At 39.0% G+C, this 10,711-nt stretch overlaps 1 protein-coding gene across 1 annotated transcript in view; it reads left to right on the forward strand.

Moving 5' to 3' along the window:
* The first annotated feature begins 6,292 nt into the window (after positions 1-6,292).
* The window catches only part of LOC104508992 (SNF-related serine/threonine-protein kinase), a 19,214-nt gene continuing 14,795 nt past the window's right edge, over positions 6,293-10,711 (forward strand). Inside the window, exons 1-2 of the mRNA XM_010150781.1 lie at positions 6,293-6,391; positions 7,736-8,429. Of these exons, the coding sequence (XP_010149083.1) occupies positions 7,841-8,429 (589 nt within the window). The 5' untranslated portion in view covers positions 6,293-6,391; positions 7,736-7,840. The remainder of the gene's footprint in view (positions 6,392-7,735; positions 8,430-10,711) is intronic.

A 10,711-nucleotide genomic window follows, 5' to 3' on the forward strand; every position in this document is an offset into this window, starting at 1 on the left:
AAAAAAAAAAGTGATGAGGTTTACATTGATCAAGCTTTTGAGAAGCTGCTTTGATACTGCTTATCAAGCTTGGAAAAGTGTAATTTTTGGCTAGGGAGGCCAGTTATCTGTGTTTCTTGTAAGATGGTTGACTGAAAAGCTTGTTGGTTTCTATGATCTTCAGACTTTCTTGATTCCAGGTCTTGGTGAAAGCCTGTAACTAAGATACCCATGTTAATTTGCTGTAGCTGAGGAGAAATTTTTCTTTCGGTGGGAAGGCAAAACAAGGATCACTTCAATTGGAACCAATTTTCTGTGTGTCACGACATGACAGGGTCTGAACAAAGTTTTATAACTGATTTACAGATATGATATCTGCTAGTACTTTCTTTTTATAAAATTTGGAGCAAGTCCTTTTTAGAAGATGCTATCGCATACTGCTTTGCAGAAGATAATTTAGGGGTCATGGCCATTAGGGAAGGTCTGCTATTCTTTGCTTCCTCTGCAATAATACTTTCGGGGCAGCTTTGTGTTTTAAGTGGTGTGTTGCTGAAGCATCTGATGCTGTGAACAGGGTGGTGGTGTCTGCCTTAGTTTACTTGTTTAGCTGCATACTGGACTTTGAGAGTAGGCACAAGGAGAAAATGGAGACAACATGAAATTAACTGCTTTTGGAGCTGAGGCAGGTGTGAGGATTTTAAACAGCGTAAAGCTACCGTTCTCAAATCCGTAGGGCAGACTGCATTTGTCTTGTGTAATACCTCCTCTTAAAAATGGAAAGTGCCTTGTAAACTACAGCCACCATCAGCCTGGTTATGAAAGTATCTTGGGCTTTTAACATATTTCACAACTAGAGGCAGTTGGAACCAAAGCCAGAGACTGCTAATGATGGGTTTGTCAATGGATCATAGTTTGATCGCTTTTAGTGCATCTGTCCTCTTAATAGCTTTGGTGCCTAGTCTGTAATCATAATCTTGCTATTACTACTGCTATCGTGCTGTTGCTTTGCAATATGTACCTATTTCAGCATTGGCTGTATTTTTTCCCATTCAACAACCCACAACAACCTACTTGTGGAAGAAAAAGGAAACATATGTTCTTGACTTTGGAGGGGGGGTGGGCCCTGAAGGACCAATTCAGATCCAGTGGCTTTTTTTCACTTGTCTGTACTGAAGATGATTCTCACAAAAATGTCAGCTATGTAGTGGGGTTTCTACGACACAGTTCTCAGTTTGCTCTTTATTAGCGTTCTGCAAACCACTTACCGCAGCTTTGCAAACTCCTGTGAAAGAGGAAACCCTAAACTTTCTGTGCCTGATGTAACTGTAGTAATCTTCAAGAAAATAGGATGGTAGACAGCAATCTGTCGGTCTAAAACTTTGGGAATTTCTTGCCTAAGAAATAAATATATTCTTTAATTGATGATATCCTGAATCGTGCATCATATTTTTTAAAAAATTTTAACTTTTCTCATACATCAGAGCTGCCCCAAAGTCTGGCTCTTAGATCTCAGCTCATTCAGGCTCTTGTAATATTCTGTTACAAAATAATGTTAGTAGCTTTTTACTTCTTAAATCTGTAATGCTACCCTCCCTCCCTCAACCTTTTGTTTATAGGTCCAGGAGCAATTTTATATTGAGTTTATTGGTCTGCAAAATATTTCTGCTGCTGGCTGTTCACTGAATAATGGACCTTTTGAGCTGAAGCATTCCTGTTAACATTTTGCTTTTATTTCTGGATTCCAAGAAGAGTTAAGGCTAGGCATGGGTTCCTCTGATGCCTGCAATACATTCTAAAATAATGGAACACTGGCATTTCACTACAGGCTTCGCAAATGTTTAATGACAGAACTTAGCAATTGGCAGCTCTCGTGTCTTTTCAGAGCAAAATTTTGAAGACTATGTAAAACTAAGGAATACCATTTAATTGTGCAGGTTAATTATTTTTGTTTGGAACATAGAACTACTTCATAACCATTACTTTAATCACCTTAGGTGTAGCCATGCTGAACGGTAGAGAGATTTGGTGATGCATCTGGACACTAGTAAGGCAGTCCGAGGTGGATGCTGCTGCTGTGGGAGATGACAATAAGGCCTAATATGAAAATAAAAAGTGTGTGTACACCTTGAGAAATCTAATGTTTTATTGTGGAACTCGTCAGGAGCGGGAGAGTTTATGGGGTTTGTCATTAGTGAAGGGGAAGATACTGTGGGTATACTGTGGTGTAGTGCTGCAAAATGGAAAATAAAGCATTAGTGTATGCAAGGACTGAGTTGTAAGACTGCTGCCCCTGTGTGTTGTGTCTTCTTTCCATGCCCCCTGCCCCTCCCACAAGAAAAAAAAATGTATTTGCAAAGTATTTGGCTGTAGGGCAGGTACAGATTGCTGGTGGTGTTTTGAGTGTATCTGAATGGTAATTTTGAAGGCTTGGGTCACAGGGGGGTGGAGGTGTAGCATTATCACATGGAAGTAGTGGTTCATATAGTAAAGGCTCATGGATTAGTCCTCAGAGGTATCTTAGACTAGGGTAGCAGATAAAAATTGATAGGAAATACAATTTTTCACGTTGTTTTCCAGTACTTGCACAATTTATACACTGAGTTGATATTTCCTTCAGTTTGCTCTCAGATTCTAATGATTTGTACAAGTTGCTTTCAGAGTAAAAAACCAAAGTGCTTCTGGATCTCTGTGATCGGCTTATGTCAAATTTCAGTTTACTGAATAGCAACATAAGCCTTCCTCTCAGCACATAATTATGTAGTAAACAAATAATTGGTATAAATGCTGTTATTCATCTGAGACAAAAGAGAGCAAGAGGAGAAACGGGGTGAAACTTATTTAATCAGTCTTGTGGACTTGTATAATATGTACATCCACTGAACCAGTCATCCTAAACTTCTGTTACAGAAAATGAAACCGTGTGCTTTTAAGAAATGATTCATTTGATCTATTCACTTATCTGCTTTAGGGTGCAATTTGTTTTATCATAGACTCTTATCTCTGTTGGCTGAATCTCTGTTTATCGTGAAGGGAGACAGGAATGGTTAGCTGTCTGTGGACGAATGAGTCCCAGCAAAGATTACTTCAGCTTTTATGTCTGTTAGCCTGACAATGCAGGAAAGTTTTTTTTGCATTGATAGTATTTACGACGTCTTGTTGAAATGGGACCTTGAATCTTCATTTTCTAAAGAAAGAAGCTAATGCACATGTTAAGGTAAGATGAACTAGGCTGGTCTTGCATGTAATATATCATACAATGAAACTTTTCGGGCAGGATGAATTGCTTGAAGAACTAGGGTGTCTGAAACTTGCTGTTTTTCTAAACGTAACTACTAGAGATCTAATCATCCATCTTTTAGAGATGGTTGAATCACAGTACTGTTGTTAAGCCTCTTAATAGGATGCATGTGATATTACAAAACGGCTTCTGCAGATCTCCATTACAGAGGCTGTTGGCAGTATTTTGTGGGATAGGATATATGAGCGATGGAAGGAAGGATCTGTTCTGAATCTATTTACTGGTAAATGTCTGCATTGCATAAAATGAGTATCGGAGGCGTAGATGAATTCTGGCATAGTTAGGGAAAACTACATTTTAAAAACCATAATTAGCCACATGGATTAAACGCTGCTAATGCTTAGTAAGCTCGCCAGCTAGGAGACCCAAACTCTGGAATGCTGAAAAATGAACTTGTAAAGGACTTGAGATAATGTGAATTAAAAGACAGACAGGTAAATGCATTCTCTTAAATGTTTTTCCTCAGGCTGTAGTTTGGCTTGCTGGCGAAGTATGCCAGGTTAAGTTTTGGTTGTTGTGTGCTGCAGTTTGCAGCTCCTTCATTTGGTAAAAGTATTCAAGAGGTCACGTTGTAAACTGGATCACTGAAATGATCTGTCCTTAAAACTAACCCTGTTTTGGAGCCTAATGGAAGTAATGTGTTAAATCTGGAAGTCTTGGGTGAATCCATTTATAGTGAGCTCTAAAAGTATTTTATGTCTATATGCACTACGAGAGTTTTGCATCCGTTTCCTACTACTGAGCAATTCTTAATTTTGGTATGTCCACTTCAAACCGTGTGTGTGTGTCTAAGATCCTTGAGTTTAGCTCCAGGAGCTTTGTCTCTGAAGACTTAATTTAAAGGCACAGAATTAAAAGTTAGTTGGTCTGTTATTGTGGAGACTTTGTTAAACTTAATGAATCTGTATTAATTTTATTTCAGCTAATGGGGCTGCAACATTAGTGTAGTTCATCTTCCGTTTCTGTAAGCTTTTATCCTATTGATGACTGTCTGAGGTATTTCTCCAGACTTAAGCATAACTGATTTTTGCTGGAATTTTGTTGACAGGTTGATGTTTATGTGTATTCTGTCACTTAGAGAAATCACTTGTTGAGTTTGTGCGATGATGGTTGAGAATGTGCCAAGTGAACAAAAAAATTAGTATAAATCTTTCTTTACTGCTGAGTGTTGTAGTTACTTAAATTCAGACAAATTACACGCTGTTACATCTGGCTGGGTTTGCTCTCTCCCTTTTGAACTGCCAGAGATGGAACCTTCTTGAATTTAAGAAAGAAAAACAAGGTCAAAACTGGCTTGAGGCTTTTTTGCCTCCATCTTCCTTACTTCCAGTAAGAAACTGTTGGTTTGCCATGTGCTAAGAAAGCTGTCTGGTTTTTGAATGCAACACTTAACGGAAGAACTCTACTAACTCCACGTCTCCTCCTCAGAGAGGAAAGGTGTTTCATGATCTGGGCTAGATTTGTAAGATGTGATGGATTTGTGTGAATAGAGATGTAAATGTTGAGGTTTGATTCAAAAAAGAAATAGTCCATGAAACCTTGAGCACTGGAGTTTGTTGCTAACACCAATTGCACGGGGAATGGCTGTCTGGTTTTGACACAACTTTTTTTTTTAATTGTGTTAGTTTAGCATAAGGTATTGACTATAGGATGCATAATGAATGGGTAATACAGATTTGTAAGGAGGGTGACGGCCTGGTGTCAGATAAAAAAAGTTGTCTTTAAGTTTATGTGCTCTTTTATTTCTTTAATCTAGAAGCAGCGAAGAGTCTGATTAGGGTGCTGTGGAGACAGCCGTTCTATACAGCGTGTTTGCGTGCGTGGTGGACTTTTTTGAAATGCTTGGAATCCTCTTAGGATTGAGACTCGAGTCGCACAACCATATGGGGCACAGCTGATTAATATCTGCCCCGTTGCTTCATGCAGGTTAAGGTTAGGTGGTTTGTGTGTGTACAGGGACTGCTTTTCATTAGCCTGCATTTTGGGGGTTAGGTCAGGTGACGGAACACTATACAGCTATAACAAAGCATTACATGAAAACATGTTGGTGCTCAGTTGTAATAAAAAGAAAAACAAAAGCAAAGCACCCAACTAATTGGCCTGAGCTGTATAGAACAAACCAGAAAATGTGTGGAGTTAGGTGAGAGGAATACTAAAGCCTGTGGAATCGCCTCTGTAAGAGGAGTGAGAGACTAGGACTTGAACAGGATTGAAGTGACGCTGGAAGCAAGGAAGCTAAAGCTGTGAGTTGCTTGAGGCAAGGTAAATTGTGTATGATGGTTCTTGTTTTGGAACAGACGGTGAATGAGAAGATGCACAAATTATCAGGAGATTAAAAACAAGCAAGAGGAAGTGGTTCTTGTCACAGCACATAGTTAAGCTATTAAACTCCTTGTTGCAGGATGTTCTTAATACTAAAAATTCACATGCTTTAATAAAGCACCTACCCAGTTTCACAGGGAGGGGTGGGGTGGAATCCATCAGGCATTATTAAACGCAAAGCCGCTGCCCTCTGATGTAAAGAAGTTTTTGAATCTCTTGGACAAGAATTTCATAATTTGTTACGCTTGCCACCGTACTATGTTCACTCTAATGGGTCCTTACCGGGTAGGAGTGTGTTCGATGTGGGCATTTGGCTTAATGTAGCACGCTCTGATCTAGCTTTGTACAATCTAGAATAAGGATGGGATGGCATTACATGGGTAATTGGGAGTGGCAGGGGAAACTTTTGTTAAGGTGAGCAGTATGGGATGTGTTGGGAAGCAGTTGTGCCGACCCAATTTTGATACTGTGGCACCTTCCAGTGAGGTGCAGTGAGTTCTGGAAGAGGGTATGAAGCATGGTACTTAGTAGCAGAATGAAAGGGTACTGTAACACGAGTTTTGTAAAGCTTGATTGTTTTCTTTCAAGAAGAACAAAAAGCCCAAACTCCAATGTTTGATTGTTACACTTACCCTGTTCCTTGGCTAAGTTAGGAGATTTCAGAAGTTGGTTTATTTCATTCATGTTTTACAGGGCTGGAGGTCTCAAACTGAATTCCCACAGATTTTGTGGAAGTAGACAGCTGGATAGAGAAGAGGTTATACCATGGCTCCAGCTGAGAGAAGCAGTAAGGTGAGCTTGTTAAACACCAGAGAATCCTCCTAGGACCCCCAACCTTGTAATTGAATCCATATGAAACCGGGTTCATTAGTTTCACTGCCTGTGAAATAACTTGTTTAGCAGGGAGTGTTTTTAATCTAACGCTTACATTTCAACTTGAGAATAACTAATGTAAGGGGCTGCTTGATGCCAGCTTCCTTTTCGAAGATTTTCTTTTTGAAGTTGAGTTTTGAAAGTGTGAAAATATATTCTAAAGAGCTATGTTTTCTCTATTGTATTGAGTTGGCAATAAGCCAGCTAATTTTCATATTCCTAGCTACTTTGCACACAAAGTGGGAGAAATGGTTAGCTTTTTGATAGCTACAGGTTTTTACTTAAACATCAATCTAAGTTAAAGATGCAGGAAACGTGTGTGTGTGTGGGAAAGAATGGCAGTGAGACCCAAGACCTTCAAAACCAGGTGTGAATATGAACGTTTTATAAGTTGGATCTTGTTTACTTAAATGCCAGATTAACTGGTAAACAGGAGTTCAGCACAAATGAGCTAAACTCTTGAGTTCTCTCCCCTTCCTTCCCACTCTTCTTCCCCTTCTCCTGACTCATTCCCAGGACTGCTGAACATATGCAGCCTACATGCAAACTTTTTATCACCAGTTTTTATAACTCCAGTCAAAATATTTAACAAGACATTTTATTTAGTACTAAGAGTACATCCAACCCAAATGTTTCATTTCAGCCTGTAAAGCTTTGTTCATTTGTTGTAGCTGTGGTATTGATTGATAATGCTCGAACTAATTACAGTAACAAAATTTAAGTCATGTATGTCAGTCTGAGCCTCGCTAAACAGGAAGCTGTTAAAAGGGAGAAGGTAAAAGTCCCAAGTCATGCTGTCACAACTTTGTATTAGAGCTGTTACAGGCTGCAGCATGAAAGAATACATATGCCAAAAATGGGATAAATCAAGCATGTTCTTCTTGTCAATATTCTGTGCTGCCCAGCTGATTTCTAGTGTAGCTGGAGAAGTTAGATTTCAGCTTTGCCAATTTTAAGTCCTTCTAACACTGACTTCATGTGTTGCTTTCAAGGTTTCTTACTCAAGAACATGAATGCCACTGATTTTCAGAGAAATTTTCATTATTGCACTGTTGAAATTCACTTTCTTCAAGCATACCGATAATGTCATTTCAGAAATCTGTTGGTTACTGCCACATGGCTTATCAAACCCTTTGCAAAAAACCCTGAGGAATTTCATAAGTAATCTGTAATAATGTGCTAGTGTGACTTTAGGACAATTACAGGATAATTATTTTGCTTGTTTTTATACAAATATGTAATCTCTTGTCTCTTTATTTTTAGGTGTGCTTGGCAGTGACGATGGACTATCTATTTGCATCGGATACTCTCATATGAAAAGATCACGTTTCCAAAGAGCTTAAATATCATTTCATCTTCTGAAACAGAATGGCAGGCTTCAAACGAGGATATGATGGAAAAATTGCGGGATTGTATGACTTGGATAAAACTTTGGGCAGAGGTCATTTTGCTGTGGTCAAACTTGCTCGGCATGTCTTCACAGGTGAAAAAGTAGCAGTAAAAGTAATTGACAAGACCAAATTGGACACTCTAGCCACTGGACATCTTTTCCAAGAAGTTAGATGCATGAAACTAGTGCAGCATCCTAATATAGTACGGCTGTATGAAGTGATTGACACCCAGACTAAGCTTTATCTTATCTTAGAGCTAGGTGATGGAGGGGATATGTTTGATTACATCATGAAACATGAAGAAGGTCTGAACGAGGACCTGGCAAAAAAATACTTTGCTCAGATAGTTCATGCTATATCCTACTGCCATAAACTGCACGTAGTTCATCGAGACTTGAAACCAGAGAATGTTGTCTTCTTTGAAAAACAAGGACTTGTGAAATTGACTGATTTTGGCTTCAGCAACAAATTTCAGCCTGGAAAGAAACTCACCACAAGCTGTGGATCTCTTGCATATTCTGCTCCTGAAATTTTACTTGGGGATGAATATGATGCACCAGCAGTGGGTATGTCCTCTTTGAATTCTGCCAGTATTCTGAACTTAAGTAGCACGATGTTGTACCGCTCTGTGTTCTGTTTTAAGATAATGCTGTATGTGGCAGCCAGCTAATTGGCAAGGAATAGTATTACAGCCTGGTTGAGTTATGGATGAGTTGATGGTGGAGCAGCTCTGCATGACGGAGATACTCAAACACTCTCAAAAATGTTCTTCTTGTATGAAATGATGCAGTTGTATACATCGTGATTAATTTTTCTAGTTGTCAGTGTAAACACAGGATGTATGTTTGTACTTGCTTTGTTAGAGGACCTATACTCTTTTCATCAAAGTGCCTGGTTTTAGTTTTTTTTGAACACACCTTCCTATCCCCTGCAAAAAACTCCAACCACGCAGTGATTTTCTTTACTCAGTTTAGCCCCATAAGAATGACATTCTGAGCCCAGGCTGCTTCCATGTTCTGCTGCAAAGTGGTAGGAACGGAGACGGGAAATTAGGGAAGGTTTTAACTCCCCCTTCCCCTTCTCTGCCTTTGAGAACTGAAAGCAGGGAGGGAATTCTGAGTTGCTCCCAATTTTTTAAAAGGTAAAAGAAATAGTAATGTGTAAATTAGCCTTCATGTTTCTAGCTGGAGGGTGGCATGTGCTACACAGACTACTACAGGTAATTCTGTTAGGACTACTGCATCTGCTATTTGGAGTAACATAGCAGGTTTTAAAATTGGTGTAAATGCTGATAGAGTCACTGAATAATGTCCTGTAGTCATGCAGATTGCTTATATCTGCTAGTTGAGGTAAAACTCACTACTTCCTCAACAAATTTAGGTAGGTACAATTCCAAATGATGCTTCAAAAGTAGGTTATCGTAGTCCGCCTGCCCCTTGTTTTTGTGTGCCCAGTATCTGATGATTTACTGTCCTAGTCACACCCATCAGGACTCTACCTGGTGCTGTGTGTTTTGCTGCGGTTATAGTGGTGGCTGCAGAGATGTGGTTTAAACTGCCTAACGTCCAGTTTTTTTCTAATTTACCCAAGGTAAACAATGGGCTGACTTTATATGCTGACAAGGTATTCCTGCCCACTGTTGAACTAAAATTCTTGCCTTGTTTTTAATATTTATATTTTTAGCTGGTAGATCCTCTGGTGTTGCTTAAACATTTGAATGTTGCTTCATGGCCTCTAACTTTGAATAGGTATTTTACCGTGGGTTTTCTGGACTTGGAAGTACTTTCTCAAGTGTGCTATAACTAGGAATTTTAGATGTCTATGCTAATTGTGGTTTTGCAAATCCATGTTGATGCTACAGTGATGCTTGACCATATTATCTCTAAATAGAGTAAAATGTTTTTGATAAGATGGTTCTGGCTTTTTTAGGGGCAAACTAGAGATCTGAACTCCTGAGTTCTTCCGTGTTCTAGGTATTTTTATTATGAGAATTTCCTGAAGTGTATGTGAATTTCCTGCAGTGGCCTACAAAACTAGGTGGAAAAGTGCATTTGTTAAATATTCTATATGGTGCCTTATGTGAATTGCTTGAAAAACTGAGTAGCAGTCAAATTTTGGGGTATGAGTAAAGAAAAATGAAGTTCTGACATTGCTGCCCAACTGAAGATGTTTGAAAGAAAGGTGGTGTGTGGGGATTAATAGGGAGGGGCAGGGAGTGTTAGGAACATGGTGACCAGATGATCCAAATAGAATTGTACAGTTAAAGCGTGCTTTTGGACCTCAGTGATATGAATGGTGGTGTCACATAAAATGTTTTTGTAAGCAATTGGGTAAGTAAGGTTCTGATTAGTACTAGACGAAAAAAATTAGATGGCTTCTTAGAGGAGGAGGTCTGGCTAATAGAGAGTGCATTGATGTGAACAGCAGGAAAAAAAAAGAAAAAATAATTCCTTTTAGCTGATGCTTAAGGTTGCTAGTTAAGTTTTATTTCTGAGAATATTTAAATACACCTCAGTGCTTAGTTTTTGCTTATGGTTTCCCCAATATACTGTCTCAGTTACTGGACACTGGAACTTCTATCCTAGTTGACAGATTGCAGTGCTTGTATCCTAACTTTGAGGGGGCACAGTTTTCGTCACTTTCTAATGCACTGCAAGATCTCTAAAGTGCTACCATTCCAATAGTTATGGAATAAAAATATCAAAATACATTAGGAGTTGCCAGTAAAATAATGACCTTGAAGAGTCTAGATTGTCCTTTTCTAACTGTGGGTAAAAATGCAAGGTATGTTATGTATCTAAATATAACTTGTGTATTTTAAATGCAAGGGGGGGGGGGGGTGGGGGGG

Source organism: Eurypyga helias, unplaced genomic scaffold, assembly GCF_000690775.1.
Source record: "Eurypyga helias isolate BGI_N326 unplaced genomic scaffold, ASM69077v1 scaffold39354, whole genome shotgun sequence".
Classification (NCBI taxonomy): Eukaryota; Metazoa; Chordata; class Aves; order Eurypygiformes; family Eurypygidae; genus Eurypyga; species Eurypyga helias.